The sequence below is a fragment of the Peromyscus eremicus genome, chromosome 8a (assembly GCF_949786415.1).
Source record: "Peromyscus eremicus chromosome 8a, PerEre_H2_v1, whole genome shotgun sequence".
In the NCBI taxonomy this organism is placed as follows: Eukaryota; Metazoa; Chordata; class Mammalia; order Rodentia; family Cricetidae; genus Peromyscus; species Peromyscus eremicus.
The window spans coordinates 60586041-60605160 of record NC_081423.1 but is presented as its reverse complement, the minus strand read 5'-3'; the positions used below and the strand labels follow the sequence as shown (position 1 = coordinate 60605160).

Below are 19120 nucleotides of genomic sequence, written 5' to 3'. Positions count from 1 at the left end.
TCCCTCCCCGGGCGGGTGGGGGCTGCTCCGCGCCGCCCGCCGCCGCCTCCCGAGGACGCCCGCCGCCCGCACCACGCCGGGCGCGCCGCCCCCGCCCGCCGCCGCCGCCGCCGCTGCCGCTGCCGCTCGCACATGCCCGAGCCGCAGCCCCGCGAGCAGACAGCGCCGGCCGCCCGCCCCGCGGCCCCGGGCCCCGGCTCCCGCGCCGTCCCTCCCCGCGGGCCGGGCGCCGCGGCCCCGGCATGAGGAGCGGGCGATGATCCCCGCCAACGCCGCCGCCAGGAAGGGGCCCGAGGGCAAGTACCCGCTGCACTACCTCGTGTGGCACAACCGCCACCGCGAGCTGGAGAAGGAGGTCCGCGCCGGCCAGGTAGGAGCGCCGTCGGGGACCATGGCCCGGCACGCCCGCGCGGCGTGGGGAGGGGGCGCGGCGCCGCCTGTCCCGCCTCCCCGGCGAGTTTGCGGCGCTTCTTTGTTTGCAGCCGCGGCTTTTGTGGTTGTTGACCTAAAGAGGGTGATGGGAGCGGCCCCCGCCTGCTCCGCTGGTTCCAGGACCGGTGGTCCACACGTGTTCCGGGCCCTCCAAGACTGGTGTGGAAGGACCCCGTGCCCTCCGCCGTCGGGGCTTTAAGGGACTGTAGGGAGGGGCTGTCGGTTCTGTCTGTGTTCCATGTGGTGGGAGAGTCCACCCCACTCGGTCTAGGCGCGACATCCCCGTGTGAGTGTGCAGAGATAAGAAAGGCCTGCGTGGGGAGGAGGTCCACACAGGATCGGGGAACAAGCTGTGTGGCACTCTCAGGCATCCCAGCCCCACCCAGTGCCCTCTCACTTCCTGGTGAACGAGGTCTCTGTTTGCTTAGAGTGGACAGAATCTGTGGATGCCTCCGTTCCCCGCCCTGGCTCCAGAGCCAGGAGTGGCGAAGACCCTACCAGAAAGCCCGAAAGGACCTTGTCCAGGTGCTGAAAAGCGCTCTCCTGTATTTTGGTGCCAGGGCCTACCGTCTCACCGCGGAGGAAGGAGGGGCCACAGGAAGGATTTGAGGTTCTGCACAGAACATGGGTTCCCTGCTTTCTGCCAGTCAGAGAAACCTGTGGGTCAGACAGCTTTGGGCTTGGGCAGTGACCTCAAAGAAGACTGGGACCCAGAAGTAGTGGTGCATGCCTGTAGTCTCAGCACCGGGGAGGCAGAGGCAGGAGGATTGGCGCAAGTTTAAGGTCAGCTTGGTCTACTTCACGTCCCAGAGCAGCCAGGGTTGCATAGTGAGACCCTGTATCCAAAAACCAAAACAAGCAGAAAGACTGGGAAATGGTGGTGTTTCTTAGCCATTACTCAGGACAAAGGCAGGTACAGGCCGTTAGCAGTCTGCAGTTCTGTTCTTCCCACCCAGGCAACTTGCAAAGCTTGCCTGATGCAACTCCCACCCCCAGGGGAAGGGGTGGGCAGAGCTGGGCCCAGGTTGCCCTGAGTTCCTTAAGATTCAGACCTCCCAGCTTGATTAGGGTCTGAGACTTAGGGGCTGTGAACCCACTTCCTCAATCATGGAAGTTTAGTATGAGGACCTAATTCCCAAGGGAAGAGGCCAAGGCTGGACATCAGACCACCTGCATTCCCTCTGAGCCTCCAGTTCAGTTACAGCATTCAGCTCTGCATTGCATTCTCATTTAATAATAGAATGATCTGGGCTTGCAAGCCTCTGGGATGGCCTGGGGGTTCACTTCCTTTCTGCCTCTGCTTCCATAAGGCCTCCCCAAGTTAGTTTATCTGTCATAAAAGCTTCGTAAAGACAGGAGGTCAGAGAGCCTGAGAAGTAAATACAAGGTATCGATGCCTGCCCTGAAGAGACTTAGTTCTGGGAAAGATCTTAGACAAAAAGATCCAATCCTGTCTTCTCTGGCTCCTCTTTACTTTCCTTGCTTGAGGAAGTCCTCCACAGATCTAGGGATTGTTAGAAGGCTAGAAACTGAATCCCCAGAATGTCTCAGCTCGACTCCCTCAACCACAGGGTGTGGGTGGTCCTTTCCCTAAAACTAGAAAGAAGTGGAGTGTCTGTCTCAGAAGAAGGCCTTTTCATCTAGGTCTTTGTTGACAGACCTCACGTCGGCCATCTTGCTGGGGAGCCTCAGCTGCTGCAGGTCAAGGTGACCAGGGCTGTTCACAGCGTTCTTCTCCTCATGCTCAGGATGCCATAGTAGCTAGGTACCCTGTTTACCCCATTCTGGACCTGGTGCGTTAATGTCTCATTGAAATGGATATCTGCCTGCCTGTCCTTGATCCAAGCCAGGAGAATATAGGGCACCAGTGACATGAACCCATATTCATCCCTGAGGAGTTCAAGCAGGTGTTCCTCCCTCCAGAGTACCAGTTAGCCTCGACGGGAGAGTCCCTGGCTGTGCCAACCCCAGGGCTGACACAGAGTGACGCTTGCATTCAAATGTCCACTGTCTCTCATCTTTGGGGCATTACGATGGCTTCTCAGGAGCCACACTTGGGGGTGAGCCACCTGACGTCATGATAGCACTCCGGCAGGCTCTTAGCACCCCAGATGGTGTGCGGGGGGGGGGGGTCCCCTGACCTCTAAAGTTCCTGGCACAAGCCACCACAGAAAACCACCAGGCTTTCCTCAAGCACTTGGCAGCTGGGTCTCCCTGGTCCTTGCTTGGCACAGCTACCTCTGCTTTGCTCCAACAGAGGCCTGCAGAGGCCTCCCGTGGGCAGGCCTGGCAATGCTCACGGGCTGAGTGGGGCCAAACAGAGAGCTTTCAGAGTGGCTGGGCCACTGGGGGCTCTTCTGGGAATGCTGAGCAGTTAAGAGGGGCTGGGATGCTAGGGAGGAGCCCAGCAGGAGCCGGGAAGTAGTAGGGTTGTCAGGTGCCCTGCCAGGCAGGATGGACGGTGGTAGAGAGCAGTGCACGTCCCTTCCTTCGCCTGGCATGGCCCAGGTTCTGGAGTCATTCATTCCCTCGGGGTGAAGGGGCAGGGATGGCCATGGGAACAGGATCGTTCTGACAGCAAGGATTCTGAAAGGGTCCTTGGGAACCATTGCCTTTCCTGGGGCTGCCTCTGCCTTGGTCCTTCTTCCCACTTTCTCCATTTACCTAGAGCGCGGTGAGGCCCTTTTAGAAGTATCAGTTATGTTGGGAACTTTGGTGGAGCACCTGGTACCTTCCCTCACTCTAAAGTAGTCCTGGGTGTGGGGGTAACACCACAGTTAGGAAGCTAGGAAGTTCAGCAGAGAGAGCCACAAACCTCAAAAACATACAAACAAACCAATGCATTCTGGGATGGAAGAAGGGCCACACGGGGATGGAAGGGTGGCGAGTCAGCAGTACTTCCCCAGTGGCCATAGTCATCCATGTACCCCAGGCCATCTGAGGAACACCCTCAACCCTCCCACCCTTGAGAAAGCACAAGCATACTCAGCCCTACAGCCCCTGTTAGGTGGCAATGACTAAACCAGACTCCAGCCATCTTCTCTAGGCCTGGGAAGGAGGAGTGGGTGGCAGGGGAAGCAGGGGAGGCCAAGTGGCCAAGGCTCTTTGGTCTCCCACCCTTCTTCAGTGCCCAGACTTACTGTATATTTGGCAAGTGCTTTTAAGGCTTTACTTGACAAACAGTTTCTGTCCACGATAAAAGAGTTTGAAAAACACCCTGTTGGCGCATGTGGACGTTTAGACCGGGTATGCCATTACCAAACACACATTACACAAGGGGACTCCTGCAGAGCCAAGGAGCAGCGAGGCACACCTGTGCCGTGAAGAGCGCACGGGGACCGGGTGGGTAGGTAGGATGGGCATGCTTTCTTCTGGAACCCGTGCGTACCAGTGTGCGTGTGCACAGGGGTGCTCATGAGTGGAGGCGAGGAGTCTTCTGCCCAGGGAGCCCCAGCTCTTAAACCTGAAAGACTTCAGCTTCGATTCCCTCTGAGCCTGCTGGGTCTAGGAGTCTCTACTCTCTCTGTGGGGAGGGCGGGTGTTGGGTTTCATGGAAACCTTTTCATTGTAGCAATTAAACAAACAGCTGTGAGCTTTTGCTGAGGAAATTAATGAATTCTCCCACCTGGGCCCAGGGCAACATGCCACTTGTGCGTTAGGTCCTGCTCTGGATGGGTGGGGAGAACTGCTTTGGGCCCTGGGTAGGTGCATGGGCTCCACTTGGGAATCAGGGCTGCCTCAGGGTGGATGCTGGGAGGAGCAGTCTTGAGGAGTTTGGGTGGGAAAGGCATCCATCTTGCAGGAGGTTTAGCCTCTAGAGCTGGGAGCTGAGGCCCACAGGAGCCCTAGGGCCAGGCAGGGTGCCCACTAGTTCCCTAGGGCCTTGTTAGCTTCCGTAGCAGCAGCAGCAGTGGCATCTAGGGTGGAGCTGGGGACACCCAGCAGCTCACCTGCAACTCTGGGGAAGGCCCCTCTCCTTCTCCTCCTCCTCCTCCTTCTCATTTTCTTCTTTTTTTTACATTTACTTATTTGTGTGTGTGTGTGTGTGTGTGTGTGTGTGTGTGTGTGTGTGTGTGTATGCATGTGTATGCACACACATGCCATAGAGCAAGTGGTGTGGAGATTAGAAGACAAATCTTGGGAGTTGTTCCTCTCCTTACACCATGAGGGACCTGGGGATCAAACTCACTCCCCTAGATTTGTCAACACCTTTACCTGCTGGGTCATTTCACAGGCCTAAAGACCACGCCCTGGCTTCCTCAACCAGCTCAGGGTCTGTGGCTCTCCCTCATTCCCACCTCATGGCCCAGAACCCCACTTAGGTCAGGACCCGGGGGACCCAGCCCACCTTAGACAGTGAATTCATTCCCCCCTTTCTCTGAAGGATCTGTGGGACTCCTCACAGCTCCAAGCTACAGCTCAGGGACCCAGAGGGGCAAGGTCACTTGTTTTTTGAGGCTCCCGATGTATTAAAAAGTAAAGGCGTGCCAAAACAAGTTTAAAAAATGATATAAACCGGGTGTGGTGGCTCTCACTGTAGGCCTGGCAGGAGGGCCAAGGCAGGTTTGAGGCCAACCTGGTTATGTGAGAAATTGTCACAAAAGCAAACAATGATTTTAAAGATTTATTTACTTTTTAAAAAACAGTTATTACTAAGCTAGAGACATGGCCCAGTGATTAAGAGTACTTGCTACTCTTGCAGAGGTCCTGGGTTCAGTTAAAAACAAACAAAAAACCACACTGCAGTTCATAACCATCAATAACTCTAGTTCCAGAGACCGGATGCCCTTTTCTGGCCTTCACAGGCACCAGGCATCCAGACGGTGCTCAGACATGCATGTAGGCAGAACACCCAGACACATAACAATTAAAAAACAGAGAAAAATAAAAATGTTTATTACACTGATTTGTGTGTGTGTGTGTGTGTGTGTGTGTGTGTGTGTGTGTGTATAGCACAGAGTACCCACATGCACAAGTGTGTGTCACAACATAGGTGTAAAGTACTGACCCCGTTTGTGGTTTGAAACAGTGTCATGATGTGTGCACATGTTTTTGTATGCACCAGCACCAGCATACCTGGTCTGAAAAGAAAGAAAGAACAGATTTATTTTTAGTAGTATAAGCACTGGGAGGCCAGAAGACACATCAGGTCCTGGGAGCTGGAGTTGCAGGCATCTGGGAACGCCCTGACATGGATGCTGGTCCTCATGCTGGAACAGCAACACTACTGTCCACTGAGCTGGGCTCCAGCTCCTGGATTTCTAAGGCAACACCTTCCGTTCCTCCACTACCCACCTCACCACCTCACTGGGCGCTTCCTCGATACCCTACCTCTATATCTGTAAACTGCTTCCAGAACGAAATCTCTTGGTTTATGACTTTTATATACTTTTTAAAACCTTCTCCTGACCCTCAATGTAGTATCTATACATTTATTTAACACATGCGTAACCACTGGTTACATGCCAGATGCTGTCCAGGGTCTGGGAAGCCACTGATGAACAAAATAGGCGATATCAGGCAAACTGAAAAAGCCAAGGAGCCTGGGATGTTGGCCGAGATCTGGAACAGGATAAGGGGTACAGAGAGGTAAGCAGCAACTGTCACCTCAGGTTGTTGTCAGGGCAGACTAATGCCAGGTGACATTTGGGTGGCAGCCTGGAGGGAGAGAGAGGTTCTATACACTCAGTTTGTGTTGCTCTAACAATTCCTCATGGGCTGGGGTGTGGCCCTTGGTATAGCACTTGCCTAGCAGACAGCAAGACATACCCTGGGCTTGATGCCCCATACCACCAAAACAAAACAAAAACAAATACCACCCCCCCCCCCCAAAACCCTCCAGCATAACTGACGATTTTACAAGAAGAAAAGGTTGGTGTAGCTCACGATTCTGAGGACTGGGAAGGTCGAAGTGGAAAGTTCAAAGAGCACTGCACCAGCGGCTGGCCAGGACCCCTAGGCTGTGTCACAGCTGAATAAATTAGCACGTCCAGAAGGAGCGTGGGGTGGGGCGGGGCAAGGAGCCAGGAAGCTGAACTCGGGTTGTAATGACCCGTTCTTGTGGGAGCTGATCCAGTCCCAGGAGACCTGACCTGCTCTTGTGAGCCTGTCCCTGCCTGGTGCTGCCATGCCTGAATCACCTCCCTCTGGGCCCCAGCCCTTAGCCATCCACCACCTTTCTCTCCTGCTCTGCTGGGAAGGACCGGGCTTCCAGCACACGAGCCTTGGGGGGTAAAAATCATAATACTGGGCTGTCCGAGGGACCATTTTTAAGACGACAAAGCTGTGAGTGGGTGGGGCAAATGAGTTTCCCGAGAGGTCCAAGGCTAGGATTCTAGACTAACACACTAAAAACAAAACAAAAACTCACTGGGGGGGGGGGGTTGTGCTACTTTCATTTCTTTATTTATTTTAGGTCTATTTGTCTTTTTATGTGTATGAGTGTTTTGCCTGCAGGCATGTATGTGTATCGAATGCAGGCCTGGTGCTCTCAGATCAGAGGAGGGCGTCAGATCCCCTGGAACTGGAGTTAGTGGGGGGTTGTGAGGCATCATGTGGGTGCTGGGAACTGGATGTGAGCCCAAGTGCAGCACGTGCTCTTAACCACTGAGCCATCTCTCTAGCTCCCCTGAGTTCAGTTTAGCTTGGTCATGTAGAGGCAGGAGAGAGGTGATGTGAGCAGTAAGGGCGGGCGCCACACGAAGGGGAGGTGGCTGGGAGCAGCATGGTAGCTTGAGGTGGATGGGAACCGAGGGGCCTCGAGGTCTCCTTGAAGGCTGAGCCTACAGGTCAAGGGGATAGAGCAGATGTGGAGGGTGAAGGAAAGAGAGAGCATAAAGATGTTAACAGAGGGGTGGGTGTTCTGGAGGCTGAGGTGTAGCTCAGTGGTAAGTAAGCATGTGCCTTTCATGCCAGAAGTCTTACTGGAACACTGTTCTCTCTCTCTCTCTCTCTCTCTCTCTCTCTCTCTCTCTCTCTCTCTCTCTCTCTCTCTCTCTCTCTCTCTCTCTCTCTCTGTGTGTGTGTGTGTGTGTGTGTGTGTGTTGGGGGAGGCATGAGTGTGCCACTGTACACATGTTGAGGTCAGAGGACAGTTTTGGAAGTTAGTTCTCTCTCTTTAGTATGTAGGTCCCTGAGATCAACCTGGGGGGACTTAGACTTGGTGGCAGGTGCCTTTAACTGCAGAGCATCTCTCCGCTGCCGCCACCGCCGCCGGCCAGTGCCGTTTGTTTTAACCTGAAAATGCAGTGAAGTGAGGCACTGTCCACTGTGAGATGAGCCCGGGGGCCGCGGTGCAGGAATGAAGCAAGCCCGGGAAGGTGAGGAAGATAGAGCATGGTGAGGAAAGGCCCAGGGACAGGAGGCCAGGGGCCCTCGGTCTGAGAACTCAGTTGTCATCTTTTCTTTTCACATTTTCCCTGGCTGCCCTGCCCCTACCCCCAAATTCCTTTCACTACCTGCAGAGGCAGTTTCCTCCCTGTTCATAAGGTCCCATTGTCTATTTGGTGGATTTCATAGTGGACACTTTGCCTCCAGTGCCCAGTTCCACGTGGCTGTAGGGATGTGTGTGGGAATGGGGCTTGAAGCTCACTGCCACATAGAACAACTGGGCAGCAAGCTTCGGGATCACCCCAAATATCTCTATTCAGAGATCATTTCAGTCGTTACTCCCTCCAAGGAAGAACTCAGTGCCCTCCCTGGGTGGAGTGGTAGTACGTTCTGGTTGCTGATAGCTCAGGATCCAGTGCAAGGGCTGGTCTCACTGGTCACCAGTGATGCACTCCATAACTTCGTCCTTTGCTGTGATCAGTGTCCCTGAGTCCAGACACCTCATGCTGGTGAGCTTGGGGTAACCTGGCTTGCTGCTCTGCCCCGCCCCCCAACTGTGTGGGCCCTGGCTTTCTCTGCTCCACTCTGTCGGTGGTGAGTCTCAGCCACTCTCCATCTTCTGAAGACGTGCGGAGATTTCTCATCTGCTGACATCTCTTCTCTTTATTCTTGTGGGTTTTAAATATTTTACTGACATTCTTATACTTGCAAATTTAACATTTTTGGCGTTCTCCATTTCTTTGTGTAGATCCAAGTCTCCATCTGGTATCATTTTCTTCCCACCTGACCATTTTCCACATGTCTTCTGGCAGTACGTTCTCTGAGCTGTGGGTTACCACAGAGTCTGTTTCCCCTTCCTTTTGGAAGAGTCTTTTCACTAGGTATAGAGTTTTACATAGAGTCTTCCTTCCCTCCACCCCAGCACTGTAAGGTTTCATTATGCTGAGTCAAGGCTTGATCACTTCTAAGAGAAGTTAGAAGTGTTTTCTTTTTTTTTTTTTTTCTTTTTTTTTTTTTTTAAAGATTTATTTATTATGTATACAGCATGTATGACTGTAGGTCAGAAGAGGGCACCAGATCTTATTACAGATGGTTGTGAGCCACCATGTGGTTGCTGGGAATTGAACTCAGGACCTCTGGAAGAGCAGTCGGTGCTCTTAACCTCTGAGCCATCTCTCCAGCCCTAGAAGTGTTTTCTGTTTGTCCCACGGATACAGGCCTCCTTCCTATCAGGATCCTCGGGTTTTCTTAGCACTTTCCCAGCATCTGATGATGAGGGGCCCTGGCATCCGCTTTTTATGGGGTGTTGCATTTCTTGGTTCTGAAGGCTTATCATTGTAGTCATTTCTATAACAAATTGCCTCAAAAAATGGGAGAGTTAAAACAAAAATTTACAGCTGGGCATAGTAGAGCGAGCCTTTAATTCCAGATGCCAAGCTGTGTGTGGTGGTGCATGCCCATAATATCCCAGCACTTAGAAGGCTGAGGTGAGAGGACCAAGGATCCAAGGTCAGTCTCAGCTGTGAGTTTGAGGCCAGCTAAGACCCTGTCTCAACTCCTCCCTCCCACAATAACAACAACCAACCGAGGAGGGGAGGAAGGGCCATGCCAATGCCAGTTTGGGCTTCACATCGAGAGCATGTTAAAAAACTAACAAAAGGCTGGGCAGTGGTGGTGCACGGTTTTAATCCCAGCACTTGGGAGGCAGAGGCAGGAGGAGGATCTTTATAAGTTTGAGGTCAGCCTGATCTACAGAGTGAGTTCCAGGACAGCCAGGGCTACACAGAGAAACCCCGTCTTGAAAAAAAAAAACAAAAAAAAAAAACAAAAAAAAACCCCAAAAAACCAAACAAACAACAACAACAACAACAACAACAACAACAAACAAAAACCAAGCAAAACAGCAACAACAACCAGAAAAAACGAACTCTCCGAAATCTCAAACTTTTGAGCATACTGTATGGTCACTCTTTCACTTCTGAGTGTTTCTACTGAACATTCTCTCCTCTCTGTTACAGACCGTACTTTTCTACTTTGTGACATGGGGAGTAAGTTTTGAAGGGTGGTTGTTGTTTTTTTTTTTTAATGACATTGAGTTGGGGTTTAATAAAGGTATTATTGAATGTAGGCTTAAGCATGAGGACTACGAGCAAGGGAGGCACTCAGCACACCAGACACCAGAGAGCATGGGGGGCTGGTTTTGGAGACAGTCTCACTGTGTAGTCCAAGCTGGCTTTGAACTCTTACCTTAGCCTTTGACTGCTGGGATGCCAGGACCAGCTTCGTGTCCCCCAGCAAGTTTCGGCTGGATGTTGGATCTTATAGATAGATATTAAACATCTGAACTTTATCTTCCTTTAAAGAGTATTAGGTCTCCCTTTAGCAAATTAATTAAGTTATTTGCAACTGAGTGTGATCCTGTTTGAGTGGCCTAGATGAGCCTCTTTCTGGGGATGGTGGAGCCCCGCTGAGAAGGCACAACACTGTCTACTCAGTAGAGGGGATCTACAGACTCTTGGCGGACTGGAGTGTGAATGGCTGCCCTCAGTGAGCCTTGGAAGTCATCTGTCCGCTTCTCTGTTTTGCATAATCTTGTTGAGTTTTACTGTGCACATGTGAGGTTTGGTAATCATTAAAGGCTCAAAGGGACCATTGTGCAAAGGAGCAACCTCTCCCTTCCCCTCCTCTCCCTTCCCCTCCCCCTCCCCCTCATCTCTCCCTCCCCCTCCCCCACCTTTCTCCCTTTCATCAAAACTCACGCTTTTCCAGAGCTTTGCATCTTCTTACTTCTCACTTTGCTCAGATTCCTGTCTGTCTCCGCAACTCCAAGTCTGCTGATGATTCCCCTCTCTGAACAGCAATTCAGGATGTTCCTCCGGGTAGAAGTCCTGGGAAGCCACAGGGTCAGGAATCCCAGTCAGAGACACCTGTTGCCAGTTGTCTATAAACAATCACTTCTTATATTTGAAGCAATAGCAACCCCATCCATTTCAGTATGGTTTTTGTTGCCTCATCTGGGTCGGGAGAGAAGTTCTTTAATAAGTTTTGGAAAGCCGTTAACATACATATGGTCGCTTCACTGAGTTTACTAGACGTCCAGACTCCTGAGATATACCTAAATATTTATGTTTAACACATATGCTTTTCACAACACAATACAGTTGCATGTAGTGGAATATCATCCGTGAAATCACAGGATTTATGCAAAAATGCTGATGCATGAGCCTGAAGGCACAGCCCAGGGCTCTGAAGCTGTGCTGTGAACATGTTCTTTGATCATAACCAGTGCAGCTGGGCAGGAGGAGGGTGTTGCTCCCCATGTAGTGCAGGCTAGCCTTGGACTCATCATCCTCCTGCTTCAGCCTTCCCAGTGCTGGGATTATGGGTGTGTGCACTACTCACATGTAGGGATTGTCATGCCTGTTTGCCAACAGTCACTCAGCGGTCACGCCAATGCTGTAAATTAGTGGCGCTTCGTGACAGTGTGGGCTGAGGCCACTAGACAGGTTTAGCCTCAGGCATCCTCCTTGGCTAACAACCTCTTTGGATGGACCACATTCAGTCTCTGCCCTGCATTCCACAGGAGGCCCATGCCTGGGAGGACATACCTTTCCCTGGAGGCCGAGCACACAGGAAGGAAGGCCTTCACACCCTCTCCCAGTGTCCTTTCCCCTGTCTCCTGTGCCCCTCTCCATTCACAGGGCCCAGCTCATCACGTGGTCCTCTCATGGCCTTGTGAGCTGGACCAGGTGACGTCCCGAGAGGCCTGCTGCCAGTTCAGGTGCTGTGAGGCCCCTGCCAGATGCCTCCAAAGTGACCAGGGCTCCATCTCAACTTCTTCCACAGGTGGACATTGAACAGCTGGACCCCCGTGGTCGGACGCCCCTGCACCTGGCTACAACACTGGGGCACCTGGAATGTGCCCGTGTGCTCTTGGCACATGGTGCAGATGTGGGCAGGGAGAATCGCAGTGGTTGGACAGGTGGGCACCCTTGTTTATCTTAGCCCTTTATCCAGTGCCCTGGAGTGGGCCAAAGGGTCTCACCCTGTGACATCGCTTCCCCTCCCCCAGTACTGCAGGAGGCTGTGAGTACCAGGGACCTGGAGTTGGTGCAGCTGGTGCTGCGGTACCGGGACTACCAGCGGGTGGTGAAGCGGCTGGCGGGCATCCCCATGCTCCTGGAGAAGCTTCGAAAGGTGAGGTGGTTCTCCGCCTGCCCACTGCGGCCCCCACATCCTGATTCTAGTGCCAGCTCAGCCCCCTTCTCCATCTTTCCCCAGGCCCAGGATTTCTACGTGGAGATGAAATGGGAGTTCACTAGCTGGGGTAAGAGGGGCTGGATCTGAACTGGGGACTTTGTCTGGAGTGTGGTTCCATGCTCTTCGTGGGGTTCCTTCCACCTAGCCTCAGCTCAGTGCCAACCCCCAGCCAGGTCTTTCTGGACTGTCCCAGATGCTGTCTCATTCCACTATCATTTCTTTCCCTCTGTAATGATTTGCCTGTCATTTGCTCTAAGGTAAAGTCCAACAGGCAAGAGTCTTACCTTGTTCAGTGTCTATCTCTAGTGACTGGAACAGTGCTGGCATGTATTTGGTGTTCAGTAAATACTTGTTGGAAGCATGGGTGAGAGGTTGAGTGAATGAAGGGACACACAGTGGGTATTAGAGGCAGTGGTGTGTGAGCTGTCCCTGTGCCCGACTTCAGATCCCTCAAATCTACATTGAGGGGAGGGGCTGAAGGAAGGGCTTCTCCCTTTGAGTGCCCTAAGTCTTTTACTGACTGTGCTACCAGCTCCATTCCTGTGCCCTGGGCTGGCCCAGGAAACTGAAGCCCTTTCTGACCTTCACTTCTACCCAGTGCCCCTGGTATCCAAGATCTGCCCTAGTGATACCTACAAAGTGTGGAAGAGTGGGCAGAACCTGAGGGTGGACACCACACTTCTGGGCTTTGACCATATGACCTGGCAGAGAGGGAACCGCAGCTTTGTCTTCAGGGGTCAAGGTCAGTCTGGCCGTAAACAGGGCAGGGCGGGAGGCAGTAGGGCAGCCCCAGACCACTCTGACCTCTGCTGTTCCCCGGTGGCAGACACAAGTGCGGTGGTCATGGAAATTGACCATGACCGCCGTGTGGTGTACATGGAGACGCTGGCGTTGGCCGGGCAGGATCGGGAGCTGCTGCTGGCTGCTGCCCAACCCACTGAGGAGCAAGTGCTGAGCCGGCTCACGGCGCCTGTTGTCACTACACAGCTTGACACCAAGAACATCTCCTTTGAGAGGTGAGTCGGTGTGTCCTGGCTAGCCTGAAGCTAGCCTGATGGGCGACCATTTCACCCGGACAACTCTGTCTCCCCAGGAACAAGACTGGCATTCTGGGCTGGCGCAGTGAGAAGACAGAGATGGTGAATGGGTATGAAGCCAAGGTGAGGCTACAGCTCCAGGTTCTGGAGCTTGGCCATGCTGAGCCGAGGGCTCCCAACCCACTTTCCCCAGCCTTGTGGCCACAGAGGCTGGAGAAAAAGCATGAGACCAAAAATCACTCCAGGAGAGGGGCATTTTCGGGTATTCTGTATCGTGTGGGCTGCTCAAAAAAAGGAGAGTCACCCCAGAATGTAGTTTTAGGCTCTCTGGCAGCTGGGAGGAACAGTTTCTGTGAGCTGAACCTCGAACCCCCGTTCAGAAGCATATTTATTGATTGTACACAAAGGCTGTTTGGGATACAAGTTCCTCATACCAAAGCCCCTTTGATCTGTTCTGTATGTTCTCTGAAGGAATCATCACACCCCCACAACCTTTAGTCCTTAGTGTATACTGTTTGCGGTACCCAATAATTCAAGATTTCCAAGTGTGCCTGGATAGTCTTGTGACCAAAGTCATGCATGGATGGGAAACCCTTCAGAAAAATAATTCTACAAAGCATAGAGAACAATCGCTGTTCTCTACTATGATTTCTTCAAGGTCTAGGTACCCTCAACAAATACTAACACATTCAATTGTTACCCTAGATACAGTGAGAAAGAACTGTTACATTCTAATGTTTACCCTAGATACAGTGACTACTAGATTTCCTCTGTAGGCATTGTGGGAGTCTTTAGGATATTCACATCCAAGGCTCTGTTCTGACGTGCTGTGTGGGTGTGGGGAAACCTGTATTATCCACATTTCCTCCTCACAACAGGCAGGTGCTCTCTTCCCCACTTTACAGATGTGACTGAGCCCCCTCCATAGCACCCCATTTAATCTTAGTACTCCACTAAGTTAGTAGGGGTTGCCTGTAGACGAAGTCACGAGGATTATGGCAGTTCACTGAAACACAGGCGATGTGTACAATCGTAGGGGGCAGAGCTGGGGATCATACCTTGGCTACCTGACCTCAAAGCCAGGCCTCTAAAAAACTGTCACTGTGGGATACCACCTGCCTAGCACATGATGAATGAAGGCATTGACAAAGGCTTTAAGGCTCTGCACATGTTGTCTCCTCCTGGAAGCCCTCCCTGGTTTTATATGTTCAGATAAGGGGCCTTGGGTTCCCCCAGTAGGGCATGTATCTCACTGTTTTATAACTGTACATTTTCTTGTCTTTCCAACTAGACTGTGACTCTCAAAGGGGCAGGTTTGTTCACCATTGTACCCCTGATGCCTACCAAAATGGCTGGCATCTACCTGCCCCTTCAAAATGTTTGATAGCCGAGGCTGGAGCTGCAGCCGAGTGGTAGAACACTTGCCTAGTGTACGAGAGGCCCTGAATTCAATCCCGAGTACCATTAAAACGTTTGTTGAATGAATAAGTAAATGGATGAATAATTTGCTATATTTACTTGCCTGCATGCCTAGAGACTGGGGCAAAGATCCCCTCCAAGACTTTTATTGGAGGGAGTGTTTAGAATTCCCTAGAGAGCGGGCACCAGAGCTGTCTCCAAGCCCCTTCCTCTGTCCTCAGGTGTATGGGGCCTCCAATGTGGAGCTCATCACCCGGACACGGACAGAGCATCTTTCAGAACAACACAAGGGCAAGGTCAAAGGTAAGAGCTTGAGACAAATGGGGAGAAATGCTGCAGACTGGGACGGACCACCAACAGGACGGTGCCCCCATAGCGTTCCCTGGCAGCCCAGTGCCAGGATGGCTCAATCAGACAAATTGATTTCAATTCACATAGGTGCCTAACATACTGCAAAGAAGGTTCCTAGGGTTCATTTGGGCTCAGTGATTGATTACTAATGTCTGTATTGCATTTAGGAGATAAATGTCATGCATGCCGTTTATAGGTTAATCTAGTCATCTGATTCAAAACCTTGGTAGAAAGTCAGAGAGCCTTGCCACTGACTGAGTCTGCATACTTGCTTATATCACACACATTCATTGGGCATCATTTAACTTGTCTCAAGTGGAAACAAGTAATTCCTGCCTTACATGAGAAGAAAATGAAGTCATTATGTGGATGTGCCTAAAGGGAAGTACTCAACACATACTCCCCAAAAGAAGACCGGCGTTTTGCTATCCAAGATCACCAAACTGGAGAGTGGCACTTTGGGAAGTTTCCTCTGAGTTTTAAGTGCTTTTATTATTTTATTTATTAATTTATTGAGACAGGGTCTCACTCTGTTACCCTGGCCTCAAATTCTTATTTTTATTTATTTATTTATTTTTATTTTGGTTTTTTGAGACAGGGTTTCTCTGTGTAGTTTTGGTGCCTGTCCTGGATCTTGCTCTGTAGCCCAGGCTGGCCTTGAGCTCATAGAGATCCGCCTGGCTCTGCCTCCCGAGTGCTGGAATTAAAGGTGTGTGACACCATCACCTGGCGGCCTCAAATTCCTGATGTAGACCAGGCTAACCTCAAACTCACAGATACCTACTCACCTTTCTGTCTCCTGAGTGCTGGCATTCAAGTGCTACCACCACGTCTGGCTTAGGTGCCCTTTCATTTCACCCAGCCTTGCAGTGGGTCCTGGGCCCTGCTCTTAAGAGTCCTCATCACTTTTAGGTGAAAGTGGCTAGGAATGTGGGGTGTGAGAGCTACCCACGCCCCTACCTTCGACACCAGTCTAGATCTTGGGTGGAGTTGCTTTGGATGAGGCACCCATGTGTATGAGGCTGCGGTATTGCCTGAGACCCCACATTTCTTCTAGGTTGTAAAACACCTCTGCAGTCTTTCTTGGGAATTGCTGAGCAGCATGGGGGCCCCCAAAATGGGGTGAGTGTGTGTCAGGGGTCTTATTGTTTTGAAGGTTGTGGGTGTGGCTTAGGAGGAGGTTCTGCTGGCATTCTGCTTACCATGACTGTGTGGACTTCCTACTCACAAAGCCAGTGTCAGCTCTGTGCTGAAGTGGGTAGAGATGAGAGGCTTGGGTCAGGGACTGAGGCCTCCCTCCTGTGTGGTACAGACCCTGATCACTCAGACCCTGAGCCAAGCCAATCCCACTGCCATCACTGCAGAGGAGTACTTCAACCCCAACTTTGAGCTTGGCAACCGGGACATGGGTCGTCCCATGGAGCTGACCACAAAGACACAGAAGTGAGACCCCCTGCTCTTTCCGGGGAGGGGTGCTCAGGGCAGGGGTCTAAGAGGTGCTAGGAGGCCATAGCTTCCTACAGCTTCCCTTACCCCTTGGGATCTGGGGGACCAGGTTCAAGGCCAAGCTGTGGCTGTGTGAGGAGCATCCCCTGTCCCTGTGTGAGCAGGTGGCTCCCATCATTGACCTCATGGCTGTCAGCAATGCGCTTTTTGCCAAGCTCCGGGACTTCATCACGCTGCGCCTGCCTCCTGGCTTCCCAGTTAAGATTGGTGAGTGCCGCCCCCCCCCCCCCCCCGCGCCAATTTCTCCTCAGCCACTTTGGGAGGCTTAGAGGAAATCTGGGCAGTGGGTCTGAGGTATGGGGGCGCTAGATGATGGTGCTTAATGGCTTTTCCTTATCCTCAGAAATCCCGATCTTTCACATCCTCAACGCCCGCATCACCTTCGGGAACCTCAATGGCTGCGATGAGCCGGTACCCTCAGTGCGAGGCAGCCCCAGCAGTGAGACACCTTCCCCGGGCAGCGACTCCTCCAGCGTCAGCAGCTCCAGTTCTACCAGTGAGACTCTCCACTCCCCACAGAGCCCCGCCCTCTCAAAGCTCCGCTGTTTCCCCCCCTGACACCAAGGGGTGAGCCCAGCCCACACCTGACCCCTGGCCCACGCCCCCAGCCTCCTGCCGCGGCTGTGAGATCTCCCCTGCGTTGTTCGAGGCCCCCCGTGGCTACAGCGTGCTGGGTGGCCAGCGAGAGGCTGCGACTCGTGACGAAGATGATGACCTGTTGCAGTTTGCCATCCAGCAGAGCCTGCTTGAGGCGGGCAGTGAGTATGACCAGGTGTGTCCCCCGACGCCACTCCAAGCCGTTCCAAGTGCAGACAAGCACAGCTAACGGGCCCTTCCCTCCAGGTCACCATCTGGGAGGCGCTAACCAACAGCAAGCCAGGCACCCACCCCATGTCCTATGAAGACCGCCGACAGGACAGGTCAGTGCCCACAGGGCCGAAGAGAACGTAGAGGTGCCTGTTCCCTTTCCTACCCCCAACACACACGCACAGAGACTCCCACTAACCCACCAGACTGCACAGTGACACTGGAACCCTGCCAGGCCCAGAGAACCCTTAGTGCCTACAGCAGGGCTCCATCTGATGTTATCAAGATGGTTTCTGCCAAACACCTTTCCTGGCACAGGGTGGGTGGCCAGTGCTCCAGGCATGTGCAGAGAGCAGGGACCTAACTCCCAGGACGTTCAGACCCTCAACAGACAGGTTGGCGGGACCTGGGATCTTCCACCACCGGGTGGGGCCAGGACACCCCAGCGAGACTCATGGCCCCCCCTAGAAGGGTGGCAAGTCTGCCCAGCCCTGGGGCCTCCACGATGTCTCCTGCCCCGCTTACGAGCAGGTGTCCCAGGTGTGCCGGGAGCGGGGAGCGCACGACAAATCCTCCCCGCCCCCAGGAGCGCCCCACCCACGCCGCAGCGCCAGCCCGTGCCCCCGGCACCAGTGCCCAGCCGCCCTCGGCCCAGCCCAGGTCCCGGCTCCAGCAGCCACGTGTTCCGGAGCTACGACGAGCAGCTGCGGCTGGCTATGGAGCTGTCGGCGCAGGAGCAGGAGGAGAGGCGGCGGCGAGCACGCCAGGAGGAGGAAGAGCTGGAGCGCATCCTGCGGCTCTCGCTGACCGAACAGTAGCGTCCCCTGCCGGGACCCTCACCCACTCCATGCGGGACCCGGGTCTGCGCACCTGCCGTGCTGCTGCTGCTGGAGCCTGGAGCCATGGCGTCGGCGGTGTAGCGGCGGCGCACCAGGCTTGAGATGCCAGGGGTTTGATACAGGCGTGGAGTAACTGTCCAAGCCAGAGCCCTGGAGGCACGGCTGTGCTCCCTGCTTCGCAGACCCCTACTCCGCTTCTCTGGGCTCCGATCTGCCCAAGGGCGGAGACAGGTGGTATTGAAAAGGAAATGAATCCTTGAGAGGAGCATTGTCCCCGTCCCTTGCTCCTTCTGGCTGGTCCTCTTTCTTGCTCACTGACCCCTCTCCAGGACACTGCCCCTGAAGCCTTCGCATCTCAGCTCTTCACCCCCGGGAGGCAGCTGATTGCCCTGCGTGCTGTGTCGCTGCTTCAGTCCCAGACACAAACCAGCACATCAAGGGCCCAGCCCCTCCCCACCCCGGCATTTCAGCGTCAAGTGCACTTAGCGGGGTGCCCAGCTCCCCCAGCTCCCACACCTGTCCTGTGTCTCAGGGTGGTCCCAGCTTCTCCTTAGACAGCCAGAAATCGGAGTCCCCATGCCCGCAGCACGTTTTTATTGTGATCAGGGAGTGTGTCTAAGGTGCCCCCTAGTCTGGGCAAGGCCCGATTCCCTCATGGTGCCTTGGGGAGTAGGGGTAGCATATTGGCTTGGGGGCGAGCGTTAGACCCGACACAAAGGCATTGATCAGGGCCCTGGCACCACTATCACCACCCACCCCTTCCTACCAGCTGCTGCTAGCCCTCTGTGGTTGTGCACCCCCTTGCCCCCATTCAGGGGCCGACTAACACCCTTTATCCAATGGTGCTAACCCCGGCTTTTCCTGTTCTGCCCTACCCACGTAAAGAAGCACAGGCTGCCCCCTGGGCAGGGGCCCGCCGCACACCCTTTTCCTGGGGCCACCTTCTGGCTGGCTTCTGCCAGGGGCTCAGAAGGGGCACAAGAGGGGGACAAGAAAAGAGCAACAAAGCGAAGCTGTTCTTCCTATTCCCTTCCTTGATGCCAGGGCACCAGACTGATTCTGAGGCACAAAATAAAGAGGTTTCAAACCAGATGCTTTTCTACCTAACTTTATTGGGAAGGAGTGCCTACGTGGGTGGGA

The 19120-nt window shown here is 53.4% G+C and overlaps 1 protein-coding gene across 3 annotated transcripts; it reads left to right on the top strand.

Annotated features, from left to right (window-relative positions):
• The first annotated feature begins 231 nt into the window (after positions 1-231).
• Ankrd13b (ankyrin repeat domain 13B) lies at positions 232-19070 on the top strand. Of its 3 annotated transcripts, XM_059271255.1 has the most exons (16): positions 232-370; positions 11608-11743; positions 11834-11958; positions 12043-12088; positions 12620-12763; positions 12848-13037; positions 13115-13181; positions 14699-14780; positions 15886-15950; positions 16141-16271; positions 16384-16541; positions 16678-16830; positions 16943-17106; positions 17178-17254; positions 17377-17536; positions 17670-17948. In XM_059271255.1, exons 1-16 carry the CDS (start codon positions 257-259, stop codon positions 17946-17948), a joined length of 2091 nt encoding a protein of 696 aa, XP_059127238.1. In that variant the 5' UTR covers positions 232-256. The 3 variants fall into 3 exon arrangements, with proteins under 3 accessions (XP_059127238.1, XP_059127237.1, XP_059127239.1); XM_059271254.1 differs by lacking the exon at positions 17377-17536 and having other exon boundaries at positions 17673-19070; XM_059271256.1 differs by lacking the exon at positions 17377-17536 and having other exon boundaries at positions 17728-18079.
• The last annotated feature ends 50 nt before the right edge of the window (positions 19071-19120 follow it).

Coding starts and splice junctions, on each gene's coding strand:
- Ankrd13b (XM_059271255.1), top strand. CDS start 257: ATGATCCCCGCCAACGCCGCCGCCAGGAAGGGGCCCGAGGGCAAGTAC. Junction 15,951..16,140: donor ATGGGGGCCCCCAAAATGGG/GTGAGTGTGTGT, acceptor TGTGTGGTACAG/ACCCTGATCACTCAGACCCT. Junction 16,542..16,677: donor TGGCTTCCCAGTTAAGATTG/GTGAGTGCCGCC, acceptor CCTTATCCTCAG/AAATCCCGATCTTTCACATC.